This window comes from Ceratosolen solmsi, unplaced genomic scaffold, assembly GCF_000503995.2.
Source record: "Ceratosolen solmsi marchali unplaced genomic scaffold, CerSol_1.0 scaffold93, whole genome shotgun sequence".
Lineage (NCBI taxonomy): Eukaryota > Metazoa > Arthropoda > Insecta > Hymenoptera > Agaonidae > Ceratosolen > Ceratosolen solmsi.
This window is the reverse complement of record NW_011948453.1, coordinates 766,153-785,316: the sequence shown is the minus strand read 5'-3', so window position 1 is coordinate 785,316 and position 19,164 is coordinate 766,153. Positions and strand designations below refer to the sequence as shown.

The 19,164-nt window shown below is 26.9% G+C and overlaps 1 protein-coding gene across 1 annotated transcript in view; it reads left to right on the top strand.

Annotated features, from left to right (window-relative positions):
- The window catches only part of Rbp (RIMS binding protein), a 30,621-nt gene that overhangs the window by 8,274 nt on the left and 3,183 nt on the right, over nt 1-19,164 (top strand). The window contains exons 7-15 of the mRNA XM_011505235.1: nt 725-851; nt 1,656-1,840; nt 2,459-2,863; nt 8,518-8,779; nt 9,491-9,802; nt 10,501-10,758; nt 14,136-14,341; nt 15,549-15,812; nt 16,462-16,735. Of these exons, the coding sequence (XP_011503537.1) occupies nt 725-851; nt 1,656-1,840; nt 2,459-2,863; nt 8,518-8,779; nt 9,491-9,802; nt 10,501-10,758; nt 14,136-14,341; nt 15,549-15,812; nt 16,462-16,735 (2,293 nt within the window). The remainder of the gene's footprint in view (nt 1-724; nt 852-1,655; nt 1,841-2,458; nt 2,864-8,517; nt 8,780-9,490; nt 9,803-10,500; nt 10,759-14,135; nt 14,342-15,548; nt 15,813-16,461; nt 16,736-19,164) is intronic.

Sequence of the window (19,164 nt, the reverse complement as noted above, 5' to 3'; positions counted from 1 at the left end):
ATATATATATATATATATATATATATATATATATTATGTAATGTACTATATATTGTATATATATATATATATACTATATATATATATATATATCTACATTTTGTATACTACTCTATATATAGTCTAATCTAATGTATATAGAAAAAGAAGATAGCCCCTTTTTATTTTGAGTGTCTAAAAACTAATTTATTAAAAGACTATTAATTGAATTGTATTTTATTAAAATAATAGTATTAATATTTACAGTTATAATTTCAAGTACAACTTCTTATATTTTTTTTATTGAAACTCGCTATGTGGTTAGATAATACAATTATTTATGATATTCTTTGCAACATTATGATTTAACGTATATAATTTTATAAGTATTGAATTTCTATATTACAAGCTACCTATATTACTTGCTTCGATATTGTAACAGCATAACGGATACAAATTTCTTACTGTGATGTTTTTAGATATTTACTATTTAAATGTATTTGATTGCATTTTTACAATATTCGTGTAATTATTTATCACAATGATAATATCTGTATAAGCTATATGTGATTTATTAAAAATGACATATTGATCATTAAAAAAAAATTTAGTATTCGTCAGAAATGAATAATCAAAAAAAAAATAATTAAAATTAGTAAAAGTTTAAACTGTTTAAAATTATTTTATAATTCTTTTGTAAATAATTTATTATAAAGTATGAAAGATTTAATATTTTGGATATTAGTGTTATTTACAGGATATCGATTTAGAATTGGCAGCTTTAGAAGAAGGAAATCGCAATCGTCAAGCTGAACTATCAGCGTATGCAGAACTCGATAATATCGCTGAAGAAGATGAACAAGAGCCGCCAGGTATGTCATTGCTGTAATTTGTATTTATAATAATACTTTAACAAATGTATGTTTAATAATATTTTGAGATTTTATAAACTAACAACAGTTCTAACTAATTTTTAGGATAATTTAGTATATTGAAAAAAATGTTAGTAAACAGTGAATTCTAATCAATGCTTTGAAAAAATTAATTGTTAGCACTAGGTTAAAATATTTTTATTACACAATTTTTATGTAAAATATTGTCGGTATAAATTCTTTTAAAAAATAATAAATTTAATTCATAGATATTAATTTACGTACGGCTGGTATAAAGTGAAACTCTCTTTCTTTTTTTAATTCTTAATTTTGTAAGTAATTAAAATAATTATTTTTGAATTATTGAAAGTATTTACTTTATGGATATGGATTAGAAAATATCTAAATAATCTATTTAATTTTAATGTTAGGTTTTTCAATTTATTACCTGTTTGATCGCTATTGCTTATGATATAAGAAATATAATATGATTTTCTAGTTGGTATATGAAATTATTCTTGTAATTTTAAATCATAACTGTAATTATTTTTCAAGATAGTTTGTTTTTAAAAGAAATTAAATAATGAAAGAATAAAGTATTTTTTAAATTTTTGGATCGGCGGTTTGGTAGGTATAAATCCTTCTGGTGCATTCTCGTCAGTGCACATTCCGGCAACAACTGTATTGAATGCTGGTTATTTAGGCTCGCTTATAAAGATTAGACAACTAGAGCAATTTCTAGCTACAGCTAGGCTTGTCCTATTCTTTTTCCTTCTGAAGAAGTCTACCTGTTTTCGGACCTAGTTCCGGCGCCACAACATCTCACCCTTGAACGCCAACTGAATAAGAGCGTCTTAATTGGATGGACAGCTCCAGACAATCCTCATCAGCTCGAGTCTTATCATGTGTACGTGGATGGTGTTCTAAAAGTGACTGTCAAGGCATCTGAAAGAACACGAGCACTTGTTGAAGGAGTTGATTCAAATAGGGTTAGTCTGACAATTAGTTTTCACTATAGTGTATTTTATATTGTATTACTATGCTGTATTAATACAGATTGTATGGATTTAAATAATAACATTTATATGAAATCTGGATAATGTTGCTAGTTAATATACATTGTTAATTAAGATTGTAAGGACATAGTTTTCGAGGAAAGATTATTAGTGAGAAAGAAATATAATTTTAATTATAATATTTTATACATTTTCATATCAGAATTCATATTATATAAATACTATTTAATCGTTAAAGAAAGTAAAATACGTAACTAACGTTATGTAGCGACGAAATCAACTAAAAAAAATTAAAATTAACTAAAAAATTCTAAATAAGCCACCTCAATCAATAATATTATAATATTAGTATATAAATTATTTAATAATTAAAATATTTAATAAAATATTATTTTAATAAAACAATTTTAAAAAGTAGAAATGAAATTCAATATATTTGAATAAAGATATATTAATTATACAAAATTAATTGACCTTATTAACAATATTTTTATATGAATAATAATAATTTACATTTTTAAAATTACATTAAAATATTTTGTGTATCTTTGACTAATAAAATTTAGTAATAAATAAATTGTTTGTTCACAGCCACATCGGATAAGTGTACGCTCGGTAACGCATTCACGCCGTACATCACGTGATGCTGCATGTACTATGGTGATTGGTAAAGATATGTCAACTGGTCCGACAGCTGTTAAGGCCTCGAATGTGACAGCTACGAGTGCTGTTATATCTTGGCTACCAAGTAATAGCAATCATCAGCACATTGTTTGTGTCAATAATGTGGAGGTACGCACTGTTAAGCCAGGTGTTTATCGGCATACGATAACTGGTCTTGCACCGTCAACAATCTATAGGGTCACTGTTAAAGCTAAAAATCTAAGGGCTACGCACTTTGAGGACCAAAATGCTCAAATGGCTAATAGTCAGGCCTGTCATGTGCACTTCAAGACTTTACCTAAAGGATTGCCTGATCCTCCGGTCGATATCCAAGTTTGTACCTAGTTCATTATCTTTAATTCTCTTCACGTTGAATATTAATACGAAATATTAAATTAGATTACATTTGTTAATCGTGTGTTAAATTTCAGAATTCAAACAGTCATTCCATTGTTGAAAAAAATATCGTTCAAATACTATATATTTTACGATTTAATGTGTTGTTTTATTTTTCAGAAGTAGCTTTTTCATTTAATATTTATTGAATTTATTAATAAAATAATTTATGTACCCATTTTATTTTTCGAAATATTATAAAAATAAATATTTATGTCACTAATATAATATGCTACTTGTTCGAGATTCAGAGAATCATAAATCCCAATGGCTATCATTTCAAGGAAAAACCTCAACGGTTATGATTTCGGGGAAATGCTTCAAGGGTCTTAACTTCTAAGAAAAGTGTCCAACGGTCGTTGGAGGTTCGGAAAAGCCGGTATATCCGAAATGATACCGATAGTGCACAATCACCTCCATTGTTTCTTGCACTACAGTCGCACCCACTGTTTCTAGCACTATGAGCGGTCCTTTGTTGTCAACTAACAAAGCTTCCATGTTGATATTTAAGGCAAACGCAACATGAGATAATAGCTACTCAGCCATGAACTAGTCGACCAAGGCGGTAGTCAACCTTGAGATATTCTTCAGCAAAAACTGAGTCACTCGGAAAATCGCACATACTCTCAGCAGAGCAGCTATGGAAGGAACACTCAACAGCTTCATACTAAACAGAGTCTCATACATACTAATGCTCTGAGCACGAAGGTGTTGCGGGCCTTTCTCATACTAGGTGCAATCTTATGCACTCTTAGCAGAGCCGCTACCGAAGGCCTGTCTCACCCTTCCACGCCACAAGACAGCTTGGAGCAAACCAGCAATCAAGTTCTCACCACGTGGCACTACACGAAGAACTATCAAAAGACTTAAGATCTACCACCTTTTAGTGTGGTACTTTACCACCAAGCGTATTGCATCAAGAGGATCCGGAGATTTACGACCTCCTGCCTTTACATGTAGAGTATACTGACACCATTTGGCAACAATCAAGAAACGGCAAAATCTCAGCGATTCTCATCATAAACGTATAATCATTATATTGTAGTTATAAAATAAACGAAATAACAAGCACGAATAACAGATGTGTTAAATACTGAATTGAAGCACTATCCCTTCCACTTGCCCACACTTTCCTCCCACCAGGCAACTACCTGGTGGCCATAGTCGAATTTTAAACATTTTGGTCCTTCGAGCCGGATAAGTGGAAGTCAGTGTATTCCTTCAGTATTTACACGATCAATAGACATGCCACTACACTCTCTGATCATATACCATCAACACTCCAGTTTCTATCATAAAGATACACGGTAACTGTGTCACAATGTACTAATGAATCTCCTCCGTAAGGATTCCGTTGTTCTTCTTCTCCTATATATCACTAAGAAAATGCCAAACCGCCAGTAGAAGGAAACAAAGGAAAGTACAAATCCTGATGTACCTATTACACTAGAAAGGTAAGTACACATAACTCACAGCGTCGCCACAGAGCGATCCCCGCTGAGCTTTTGTAAGTTCAAAGTCCATGGAATCGTATTATAGCATTAAACAAGTTAATGAACCAGCCCCCTTTATCTTATTTGGACACATCCATTGAAGAAGTATTGGTTGTGAAAGAACAGGTTGAAGAATTACACAAGGCCTTTAACAAAGAACACACTTACCTGAAGTTAACATGCCCGGCAGCGTTGATGCAAAAATCGTGAATAGTTCATGAATAAGGCACGAAGGGTCGAACTCGAGCAATACTCAACTGTGCAATCACTCATCAACAAACTACATGGTGGCTTAAATGAGTCAACAAAACCAACCACAAGGTCGAAAGATGCATCACCAACGATAGGGCAATCAAGGGAAGTGGTTCGTCTTCCAGACGTTCCAATTCCCAAATTCTCAGGCAATTACTTAGCATGGGCTATGTTCTGAGATATGTTTCAATCAATCATCATGGATAGCCATGGGCTCAGGGAGGTACAAAAACTTCATTACCTCCGAACATCACTAGAACGCTCAGCAGTCAAGGTCATTTGAGTTTTTCATTACAAAATGACTTACATTGACTTGGAGAATCTAACGAACTCGTCTCTAAATTATCAATAGTGAAGGATGAGGCAGAGTTGATAGAAGACCTAATTAGTGATGCAAGTGACTAGCTAAAAAAGTTATGCCAGTTAGACATCGCAATTGACTCATGGGATTGAATAACCGTCCACCAAGTCACACAAAGACTCACTCAGTACACGAGATATCAATGGGAATGCTCACTAGGCGACTCAAACTCGTACTCCAAGTTCGAGTAATTCAAAACGTTCCCAATGTCTCGAGTAAGGGCTCTGGAAAACAGAAAACAATCTCTGAACCTAGTCGCATAGCCCTGTCTCATACACTAAGGGAGACGACGGTAAAAGCTTATCAGTCGACAATAAAGATTGAATTGAAGGATCCACAAGAAAGCCCCGAGAATAACAAGATGTCCGACTGCTGTCAATAGCAACATTTGTTGACCTTATGCCCAATATTCACTGAAATGCCGATAGCGAACAGAAAGGATTTCCTAAGTAACCGAAACTTGTGTTACAATTGCTCGGGTCTTCATACCATTTACATGTGCAAGAGCAAACGCAATTGTATGAAGTGTCAGAAACGGCATAATACACTACTGCATGATGAACAAATCTCAGCTTTAACCAAAGCAAGTCACAGTTCATCAACACTTTAGGTATAATCAATACTAGTGCCCCGAGCAGAAGCAGTTGCAATCCTTCCAATACTAGTGCGTCTAGCACGAGGCCATCTAAGGCCTATCTCACAAGAATCCATCACAAGCCTTTCCATATAGTGCCCAAGGGCATGAAGTGGCAGCAGGTAGAGATAAGCATTTCACTTCCACAATAAGACTGAATCTAACGACAACGTATAGTGCCCGAGAGCACGAAGTAGTAACAGGGAGAGAGCAGCATTTCACGTCAACAAATCATGGATTTGCGTGTTGTGTGTTTGCTACATCTGCGGTACATATCGAAGTAGTCAGTAACTACATAATCAATGGTTTCATATCCGCATACAGACGATTCACAGCTCATCGAGGAATTGAAAACACATTGTATTCAGATTGTGGTACAATCTTCATCAGGATTGATGCAGCGCTCAAAGACTATTCATTCAAGGCACCTTTGAACATTAACAGATAGTAAAAATACTCACTCTATGATGTTTTTTCATCGAGAGCTCGCACACTATATTGCAAAACCATCTTTGAATGGATCATCAATATCAGGATATCCCATTGACAATTCATACGACAACGCGTACAGCAACTCTGGTCACAATAGTCATTTCACTTTTTACAACGGCAGCAATCAATTTTCAAGTGCCATCATCCACAGAATAACATTAAGATTGTTCGTTGGTACTTATCACCGCCGAGCGCTTTTCTCCGTGCAAATGGACCCTCGCCTAAGTAATCAACATTTATTCTGGCAATAATGGACTGACTAGAGTAGTCACAATAAAACCAGCCTCGACCACTGTTGTTAGACCAATACATAAACAGTCAGTGCTACCAATCTCCAACCAAAAGGAATAATCATCCATGGAGTTGCTTATGGCAGGCGGAAGATTCTCTGAATCTGGAATATTATCATTTAGAGAAAAAACCTCAACGGTTATGATTTCGGGGAAATCATTCAACGGTCATAGCTTCTATGAAAAATTTCCGGAGGATCGGTAAACCGGTACATCCGAAATGATATCAGTGCACAATCACTTCCATTTTTTCTCCTACCACAGTCGCACCCACTGTTTCTAGCACTATGAGCGGTCCTTTGTTGTCAACTAACAAAGCTTCCATGTTGATATTTAAGGCAAGCGCAACATGAGATAATAGCTACTCAGCCATGAACTAGTCGACCAAGGCGCTAGTCAGCCTTGAGATATTCTTCATCCAAAACTAAGTCACTCGGGAAATCGCACATACTCTCAGCAGAGCAACTATGGAAGGAACACTCAACAGCTTCATACTAAACAGAGCCTCATACATACTAATGCTCTGAGCACGAAGGTGTTGCAGGCCTTTCTCATACTAGGTGCAATCTTATGCACTCTTAGCAGAGCCGCTACCGAAGGCCTGTCTCACCCTTCCACGCCACAAGACAGCTTGGAGCAAACCAGCAATCAAGTCCTCACCACGTGGCACTACACGAAGAACTATCAAAAGACTTAAGATCTACCACCTTTTAGTGTGGTACTTTACCACCAAGCGTATTGCATCAAGAGGATCCGGAGATTTACGACCTCCTGCCTTATTTCTCATCATATTCTCATCATAAACGTATAATCATTATATTGTAGTTATAAAATAAACGAAATAACAAGCACGAACAACAGATGTGTTAAATACTGAATTGAAGCACCATCCCTTCCACTTGCCCACACTTTTTTCCCACCAGGCAACTACGTGGTGGCCATAGGATAATTCTAAATACTACTTAAACCGTGTCTTAATTTATTGTTCTGTTGTTTAATGTAGATGTCATTTCTAATAATCTTGTTTAAGACAATTTTTTCAATAAATTAGATGAATTTCTATTATATTTTTCCTTTTAACAAATTATATAACATTTCTTGTTTTTATTCGTTTCATTTTTTAATACAACGTTAAAAAAATTATCAATAATTGAAGATTTTGGCCACAAAAGTAAAAAAGTAATTTTTATTGTATGTTTTATCTGGTGGACTAACTTAATGTACATTGATTAGTATTAATATATATTTTTTCTTTTTTATCTTTTTTATATACATTTTGAAGAAATCAGAAAATATCTAGAGTTTATTGAAAGATTTAAATCAGTATTATATAACGATTAGCTTATAAACTTAAAATAAAAATTCTCAATTCTAAACAATATAAAAATATATAAAATAATTGTAAAAAATTAAATGGATAAATGATGTTTTAAATAAATATTTTAAATATTACTTTTTTAATTGATAATAGTATTTTTCTAATATGTTTACCTAATTTCATCAGGATATTAAATTTGTTATGGAATACAGCTTTCATTAAAATTTTAATTTTATTAAAAATAAGATATTCTAATATAATTTTCTTAATGTTAAGTTTTATTAATAAGAAAAATAGTATAAATGTATAGTGTTATTAAAATTATGTATCATAACTTTAATTTTTTGAATGCTTTATAAAATGATCGAATTTGTTAAATATCTAAAGCAAATATTACTATGTCTATATATAAAATTAATTTTATTCCTTATTATGTTGCTCAAGATAATAATCATTATTTTACTAAATTAAGTTAATATTTTTAATTATTTTATTATTCTAAATATACATAATGACTCGATATAACGAATAAATTCAGTACTTTTTTAATATAGGTAATAAATATTATATAAAATATTTGCTTAAAATTATTTAAATAAATTTCTTTTATAAATACAAATAAATTTTATAATATTGAAACACTATTAAATAATGTTGCTCTGATATATATATGAAGTCTTTCTAAATAACATGAGGTAGTGTCTAGTATAAGCGTGGGGCTAATTTATTTGAACGAGTATTTGTAACTCAGGTGGAGGCTGGACCACAAGACGGAACATTGCTAGTGACTTGGCAGCCTGTTGCTCTAAATGGTTCGGCAGTCACAGGTTACGCCGTTTATGCTGATGGGAAAAAAGTTACTGACGTCGATAGCCCTACTGGTGATCATGCACTCGTCGATATACACAAGCTCATGGGACTTAATCCTAAACATATTACTGTAAGGACTAAAAGCAGAGAAAGCCAATCTGGGGATAGCTGTGCTACAGCAATACCTTGCAGCGTTCTGAGAGGTAAGTTATTTACAGGCTTATTAGAATTTTTTAACCTATTCATTCTAATACATGAAAGAGATTAATTTGAATTTTTTCTTTTACAATATAATTACTTAGAAAACTTAAATTACAAGAAAAACTTAGCATAATATAGTAAATATTAAATCGTTCCTTATAAATTAATGAAGAATTTCTTAAATATTCTTAAAACAAATTTTTAATTAAAGAATCAACGCAGAGAGAGTTTATATAATTTTCAAAATAGCTTTACGTTACACGAAACTCTTTACAATTTGTCATCTTAAATAAAACTTTATTTACATAATTAAAATATAATTTTATACTAAAATATTTTTTATATTTAAATTGATATTTAAAAATGATAAGTGCATACAGTATTTCAAAAGTATTATTTAAAAATAATTACATTAATTACTAATATATGGTTATGATTTATATTTGTTTATAATATGCGGTTTTTGTATATTTTATATATACTTTATAAATTTTATTAAAAAAAAACATTTTAAAATATATCCTAAATTTTAAAGATCGATATTTAAAGCCAAGTAATATTTAAAATGCACTTAAAAATTTGAAAAAGAAATTTTTAGTTATACATACAAATAATATGATTTTTATAGAAAATAACTTTTCAATTCTAATTTCATATAATTTCAGCAAATAAAATTTAGTATGTCTATTAAATAAACAAAGTTTCTCAATTAGGTGGACCAGTTCAATTACAACATCAACAGATGCATTTACAAGGAGATCAGTCACATCAGATGCAATTGCAAATGCAGGACCAATCTAGTATGATGATGGGTCTTTCAGGAGTAGTGGTTGATCCGAACCAGCAACGATCAGGAGGGATTGGAGTGGGAGTGACAGGACATAGGTATCCAAACTCTCAATTATCCAATCACTCAAGACGACATTGCACAACGCGCGTTGACGCTCATGGACAAGTTGTTATTGAAACTGATGAAAACCTATCTGATAAGGAGATTTATCCAGGGCAAAACATATCACAAATGGGTAGGTCATTAATTATTAATTATACTACTCTTATTTTTTAATAAAAAACAGTAATATCAACTATTCATGATTTTGAAACCAAAAATAATAATATTTTATATATTAATTCTTAAATTCATTCTTCATAAATATTTTAATTTATTTATAGCTTATTTCTTTATTTAATTTATTAAAATTTATTTAAAATGTAAAAAATATATAATGATATATTTTATATTTAAATAAGTAATTAATATTCATTTTCATCCTGCCAATTAATCTCAGAAAGTAAAACTTGTTTTACTAAGTAATGTGTATATATATGTAGGTAGATAAATTCTTTTAGTTTATGAAAAAAATGTCAGTAATTATCTAGTCATTAATTTGTTTGGATGTATATTTTCATTACTATAAGTGATTTTATAAAATATTTATCTAGTACATTAAAATAAGTCTACATTCATATAAAGCAATTTCTCTTACTTAATTATATATTAGAAACAATGATATGATTATCTCATGAAATATTATAAAAAATTATAAAATGAAGATTATTCTGTTGAAAACTTTATTATTTAATTTAGCAAGTATAAATTTATCTAATATACATCTAATAAACTAATAAGAAATATAAAAAAGAAAATGAGAGAAAATACGACCATAAAAGAAACATATAACATAGAGACATTGTTAGTATGAAATTCATTGAGCCTATGTAGGCGTAGCTGAATTTACAAAAGATTCAGCGAGTGAGACGAACTACAGCGAAGAGGAAGGTGAGGCAGTACGACGAAGTGGTCGTATATCCCATCACGGCAGTCCTAGTCAACACCAGCAACAGCGTTATGGAACGTCAGGACAGGTGCAAAGTGGACCTGGTGTAGCCCTTGCTCAGAGTCAATCAGTCAGTCATAGATCTTGTCGGTCTCAGAGTAGTAGTACAAGATTTCAAGAGTCTTACTACGATCAATCACCAGGTATACCGAGAAGCTCGTAACTCGGAATCCTCTATGCAATCGAATCACTATCACTAGTACTGGTTCACTTCTATTGATATACATTTGTCTGAAATTATAATAAACAATTTTTCGTCAATAAGAAGCTACTGATTTTTATTAATAAAAAATTATTTTATTTTCGTTCATTTTTATTTTAAAATATATAACGAGATTCAAAGATTGAAGTCTTTAATTAAATGTAAGAAGTAATAACATACAAGATTAAGCAATATTCATGATTTTTAGCGTTTAAATTTTTTTCAGTCTCTCCATTAATATAAAATGTATTTTGAACATTTTTTCTATTGCTACTCTTATTTTAGGATCTATTAATTACAGAAAATTTCTATATAAGATCCAAATATGTTGAATTTTTTCATATATTTATAAATACTAATAATTAACTAAATAATAACGTAAACACTACGTAATAATGTATTTGAATAATTCGTTTGTTAAATAGAATTTTTTGTAATTATGTGATGAAAAATTGACCAAAGTAAGATTATGTCAATTTAAAATTCAATCTAGTAAAATATCTAAATATGATGAATTTTTTGTTTAAATATGAAGGTTTTTAAAAAAACTAAATTGCATTTTACTTTTTAAAAATACATAGATTTTAATATTTAATTAACTTATAGTTGTAAAATTACTGATTTTTGGTTAATAAAAAATTCAATGGAAATTTATTCATATAAAGATATGTAGAAAAAGAAAAAAAATAATATTAAAAGTACTTTGTAAATGTATAAAAAATAAGTTATTAAAGATTTAATAAATAGAATTGAAACAAAACATTTTGATTAATTTATAAAAATATACCAGTTATTACAAGGTTTTCTCATAACAAAATTATTTATTTAAGTATATTTCTCCATTTTATGCAATTGACAATCATAAGAATTATCTAAAAAAATTACATATGTAACATATTATATATGTAATATATGTAATATATAAAATATATACATTTGGAAAATATATATTTAGAAATATTACAATCGATTAAATGCACAAAATTTAGAATAAATATTATTAATTTTATTATAATTTATTATAATATTATTAGAAAGTATTCCTTTTTTCAAAAGTAATAAAATGTATTTAATAATTATATAAAATATTAATCCATAAGAACGAATATTGAATATTTTCATATAATTGTTTTAATTTTCTTATAAGTTAATAATTATAATTTAATATGTAAATAATAACGAATGACTTTCAAATTTCAATTTCTATAAAAAATTATAAATTGTAAATATTTAATATTTGCTTTGTGAATGTACCATGTTATATATGAATCTATAAAAATTATAAATAATATGTAATGTTATTGCATATTATAACAAATGCTTGCAATACCTAATGCAATTCTACTATACTATTATTAACTAACTTTGAATTTTTACTATCAGGTAATTCAAGTTTCCACGGTTTTTTCTATATTACACATTCCATAATCCGGTTATAATTTGGTTTATGTATGTATGTATTTTTTTCAATTCATTCAATAGTATTTTTATATAAATATCAATATTGTACATTGTAGTATATATATGATACTGGTACTTAATAAATATTCAAGTTGTTGCTGCTATATAAATACGAATGAAATACGCGAATAAGATAGTTTAATAAATAAATAAATCCTAATTATTCGTTTAAAATTTGTTTTTATGTACTTTAGTTAGTAGTGTAAGTAATTAAATAAATCTTCACACATTAAAATTTGTTTCTTTTTAAATGAATATTTCTTGATGTGTAATTTTATATTTTTCTATAATGTATAAAACGTTTTGAAATTATTTTGAAATATAGAATGTTAATAAATTAAAAAAATGTCTTTTATTGATTTGTTTGATGTACATATTAAATTTCTTAAAACAAATATTAATCAACTATTAATGTAACTTTTAAATTATAGTTTGATATAATGTATATATTTATAAATAGTTTATTAGAATATTTTCGATTTTATTGAGAAAACTAATATGAATATAGCAAGTTAGAAAACATTGACATATTTTCTTAAAATAATTTTCAAATGTAGATTAAAAAAATCGTATAATATAATTTATATTCAAAATGCACCTATATTATTAATTTATTATATAAATTTATTTATAGTCTAACTCTATGTATATTCTATATGTTTCTATGTTCTATATGTATATAGATTCTAAAAATATCTATATTTATTTATAATCTAAATGTAGTTATATAAATTTTTCCATAATTCAATTCATAATTGTATATAATTAATATAATAATTATTTAGTTTATTATACAATAATACTTTCCTTATATGTTTATTTATATATTTATTTCTATATATTTGCACTCGTACACGCGAGCATCCATTAATATTGAATATGAATTCATATATATAAATGTGTATATGCGCCTGTTATAAACAATTGATATTGAATAGAAAATATATAAAATATACACATTATTTATATATAGATGTACGTATACATATATGTATATATCTAAAGTTCATGTAATATATATATATTAATATATAAATCTTATATACACACACATATATATATATATATATATATAAATATTATGTAAAATTAATTTTCTAAACTGAATATAGTGTCTATTCATACGATACTAGTTCAATAGTATATTACTTTCTTAACATTTTTTATGGTTATAAATTCTTTTTATTATACTTATTTTATTAAATTTATCTTCATGGAAATCATTTTAATTTTAACATATGATTCTAATATTGAAATTATTCATTCATATATAACATTAATATTAATTTTAATAGTAATAATATTACATTCAAAATTATTTTTGATATAGCATTAACATAGAAGTATATGAATAAAATAAAATTATTTTTAATAATAAAAATTGTAATTCATTTTTCTAATCACATTTAATGAATACTTAATGAAATAGCTATTTATTAGAATTATATATTTAATGATATTGATTTATCTATATTGATAAATATATAAAGTTATTTTTAATATGAATATTTCGAATTTTTTTACCTTTTAATTTAATATAAAATATTAAATTTAATAAACTCGTATAGAATTTATTATAACATTATATATTACTTTTCTACATAACCATTATTTTTTATAATATTTATTATTAGAATTTTTTCCCAAATTTTAATAAATATATAAATAATAATTAATAAATATTTTATGTGGTTGACGTCGATATTTTTTAAATTTATTGTAGGAATTATATCATATGTAAAAGTAAATAAAAAGTATTTCTGTATTAAGTAACTAAAATAAATTTTCTATAATCTTGATAGTAACTTGTAATTATGTGATTATTTAGAATGTATGTATTTATTTTCAACTTCAAAGGCAACTCGAGAGGACGGGGTACAATGCACAGAGGGTCTCATATGGGGCCAGCTCAAGGTGGTCCCAGTCGCTCTGTCAGCGTGCAGCAACTCAACAAAAGGCCTCGATGGTTTGTCGCTCTTTACAATTACGATCCAACAACTATGTCACCCAACCCAGATGCATGTGAAGAAGAATTACGCTTTTCTGCAAATGATATGATCAAGGTTAATAATTTTAATTTCTTTAACAGTTTTACTATTTGTCTGACGCATGTATAATAGATAATAGCAAGTTCTTACAATAAGGTGTAAATTGAATAAAATTTCTTTCTTTTATTAGATATTGATGTTGTTAAATGATAATATTTTTATTTAGTTCAAATATATTAAATTTTGTAATACATTAAAATTTTAATAAATTGACGATAGTATCTTAAGCTAATAAATTTAATTAAATATTTTAATGTTTAATATTAGTTTATATTATATTGAATAGTTATATATTGAATAAATAAAAAAAAAATCATGACATAAACATTATAATTTGCAGTTTATTAAGAACAAGTTTACTACATTTTAATTATAAATAATGGCTGGATAAATTAAAAATAATTAAAAATAATAAATAATGAAAAATAAGAATTAATTTATTAGTTTTGCTTAATTTTTTATATTGTAACAAAAACACTGGATCTTGTATAAATTAATTACAAAAATACAGACGCGCACACATACACGAACACACGCAAATAAGTAGATTATATAATTTTTAATATTTTATAAATAATAATATAAAATATCATTATGTAAGGACGAATTTTGTATTTTGTATGATAAATATGATACGTTAATGACTCGAAAGGAAACGGATTATTAATATTTTAGCCAGTGCAGAATACATAGTTAAAATATAGAACTCTAGATTATCACAATTGCTTAAATATTTTTGTATATTGCTTTTATTTAAGTATACTTCAAACATTTTAATTATAATAAGTAATAAAATTAATGAATATAATTTGTAATAAATAATGTCATTATTCTTAATGGCATCGAAAATATACAAAATTTTTATTTTATTTTAAATATAAGTCAATATTAGATATTAGTGGTGAACATAAACAAATAATGCATATATATATATATATATATATATTTATTACTAATAACAAAATATATATTTAACATTATAGAAGTATGCAAACTATAAATGTTTGTAATTTGTAATATTATTAATTTAATTATGCTACTGTCGATTTACATTTTTCATTTCATTTATGTATTTTATTTTATATTTTGAAGTACAATTCATTTATTTTACTAGAATTGATTAGAACTTTTGGAATGATTTATGACATACCTAATTTGCCTAGATTAATAGATTAATACTCTTTAATATTTTGTTATCTAATTTCATTGATAAATTATCAAGATTCATGAAGATATAGATGCAGATGGTTTTTACTGGGGTGAATTTCGTGGTAGACGTGGATATGTACCACATAACATGGTAGAGGAAATTGATAATCCTAATGAAATAAGCCAATTACAAAGTGGACAGCAAAATATTGTCGCTAAAAGAAGCCAAGCATCGAATGAAAGATGGGGCGATATTTATGCTAATATATCCGTCAAAAAAATGATTGCCCTTTATGATTACAATCCACAAGAATTATCACCAAATGTTGATGCTGAGGTAAGTCACAGGCTTAAATAAATCAACAAATTACCACAAATCATATTTTTAATCGTGAGTTTCTTTTAATTTCATATAATTATATATTTAAGTGTTATTTTATGTAATAAATATAAGTTTTCGTTATATTTTTAAAAGTTTGTATTTAAAACCTATTTTTTACATATGTGAATAATTGAATTTTGACCAAAATTTGTCGGCCAAAAAGTTCATGACTGCATTTAAAATGTTAGTCTAAGCCTAAAATATTGGAGTAATAAATAATTAATATAAATTCATAATTACATAGTAGTCTTATCACAAGCATTGTTTAACAAAATTAGCAATAATATCAATAATTAATTTTTCTAATTGAATTAAAAAATAAAATTTTAATATAAGATACATAATTTAATAATATCTTATGTAATTTGTTTTTGGTCTTCTGCTAGAGAATTTGTTGTTATTGAGAATGCTGTTATATTAATGAAGAATTATTTATTTACTTATAAAAGCAAAAAAAAATTAAAATAGGCATCATTGTCTTATACATTCGTAAGAACTTTAAACATAAAGAAAAATAAAATACTTTACAGATTTCTAATTTAGCATGAAAGTTAACAGTAATAATAGTAATGAATTATAAATAGCTTTTTCATTTTATTTATAGCAAGTCGAATTGAGTTTTCAAACTGGTAACGAAATCTATGTATATGGCGATATGGATGACGACGGTTTCTTTATGGGCGAACTAGATGGCGTTCGAGGTCTCGTACCGAGTAATTTTTTGACTGAAGCACCAGGTCCACCTCAAGGTCAACAGTGTGTTCAAAATCAGTCTCAAGCGTTACCGGGTAGTAGAAGGGCTCCAGGTCCTAACCAGGGCCCTGGTGCAAGAGGTCCACCTCCACCTCCTCGAGAAATGACAACACATCGACGTAAAGGTAAACAATGAACTCAATTTTCTTTAACAGAGTTTTTTAAAATTAAATGCGTTTTATTTTCGCGTAGTAATTGACATTGATAATGCATATTCGATTCAAATTAGCTTAATGTTCATTTGAAACATTCATATTATTTAATTTTTTAAGCATTGTAAGTAAACCTAATAAACATATTAAATTAAAATATTTTTGTATAAATATCGACATATATGCTTTGCATGAAATTATAAAAAAAATCATAAAATGTTTTAAGATAAAAATTAAGCAACAAGTTTTAATTCCGTGAAAATAATTTTATAAAATTATAGTTAAGATGATTTTTCTTTTGTACTTATGTAAAAATGTTATTTAACACAAATGATATAAATCTGAACTCAAATCTTCGAAATTAAATATTTAGTTAGTAAACATTTTTTTTAATATTTGTGGGTTATATTTAAAACAGTAAAGGAATAAATAAGTAAATGTAATTTATAAGTATAAAAAGTTATAAGTATATTAAAACTTTTTTTATTAATATATAGAATAAATAAAAAAATTTGTTTATTAATTACTTATTATTAATTATAAATTACATTTAAACAATGATTCAAATCACTAGATTCGTAATAGATTAAGTATAACTGATACACACACACACGCAATATTATAAACATAATACTTACATATGCATACTAATTAGATATAATATGTATATTACCTATCATATTTATATTTTTATAAGAAATAGGTAATCCAATATTGTAACACTTATCACTAAGTTTATTGATGATATTTTACATTAAAATACAGTTAATTTTAATTGATATTAATATGAATTTTTACATGCACTAGTCGAATAAAAAATTATTATTTCACGACAATATGAATTGAATTATTGAATGTAAAGCCCTGTATTTAACGGTAGAAATATAATTAAAATTTATGATCATAGATACATCCGTTCCAAATCATAAATATTATATATCCATAATCAATAATTAAATCCGAAAGAACAACATCGTACAATTTTAGTGACCAATACAAGAATTTTAGGGAACATAAACGAGAAGCAAGCAAAGAAAGGTAATACTTCTTATTATTGACTTATAATCGAATAATGACGAATCCTCCAGCAAGTATGTGTAGTATTTATTTATTGAACAGAAACTCCGATTATTTTTGATTTACTAAATGAACAGTTTCAATAGAAATGAATCAAGTATTTTTATTAAAGCATTTATAAGAACATTTATTGATACTTACTACATTACAATTATAAATGTGTTAACACTTAACAATGTCATCAACACTAACCTGCTTTCAATGTATTCTATTATATGCCTGTGTGTGTACGTAAGTGCTGTTCTAACTTTTCTCTAATTTCTCTCTCTCTCTCTCTCTCTCTCTCTCTCTCTCTCTCTCTCTCTGTTTATATATATATATATATATATGTGTGTGTGTGTGTGTGTGTGTGTGTGTGTGTGTGTGTGTGTTCCTTAATACATAGTTAATTAATAATAGTTTATAATTTATGTGTATGCGTGCGTGCGCGAGTGTCTATCTGTATTTATTTTTGCGTGTACAAGACAGCTCTATTACTTCTTTATATAACTACTTTTTTCACATAGATTTTCTTATATATTACAAATGCATATAAATATATATATATTAAAAATCGTTTTAATATTATTTTTATTAATATGCTTAAAAATACGTCATTAATATTGTATATACTATTTATATACTATATATTCTTTACATACGGACATAACTTGATTCTGTGTGCCTGAACTGGTTGGTGGACGTCGTATCACATGATTTTGTTTGTATCGTGTTGTCATGTTGGCCATTTATAATGATTACCTTTATTTATTTTTTTTATGAATCATTTTTTCTTATCTTAGATACTTCAAAATTTTTATTAAAAAAAAATTTAATTTTTGTTACATTTCTTTTATTCTATTAAGATATAAAAATTACAGTCTATAATCTTAAAGTATATAGTGTATATTTTAACGATAATAGTATATTAACTCTCTTTAGCACCACTGATATTGTTAAAATGAAATACATTATTTTATATAGATTTTGAGTTTTCTTTATCAAATAGGTATAAAAGATGTCTATTTATAAAACTAATTTACATTAAGTAATATGTATATTTTTATGTGTGATATTCAATTAAAAAAAAAGTAAAATTATATTACGGATTTAGATAAAGGCTATATTAATTTATCAAAGATCTTGGTACACAATTTTGAAAATATAATTTATTATATTAAATATAAATCTTTTTATTAAAAAAAAACCATTATATTGCATTTTTAAGCACAGAATTTCAAATATAGTGAATTTTATGCATAGAGTACATATTATATTATTTCGAAAGTCAATAAATATGAATACAAATATGAATAGAAAAAAGAATATAAATATTATTTAGAAGG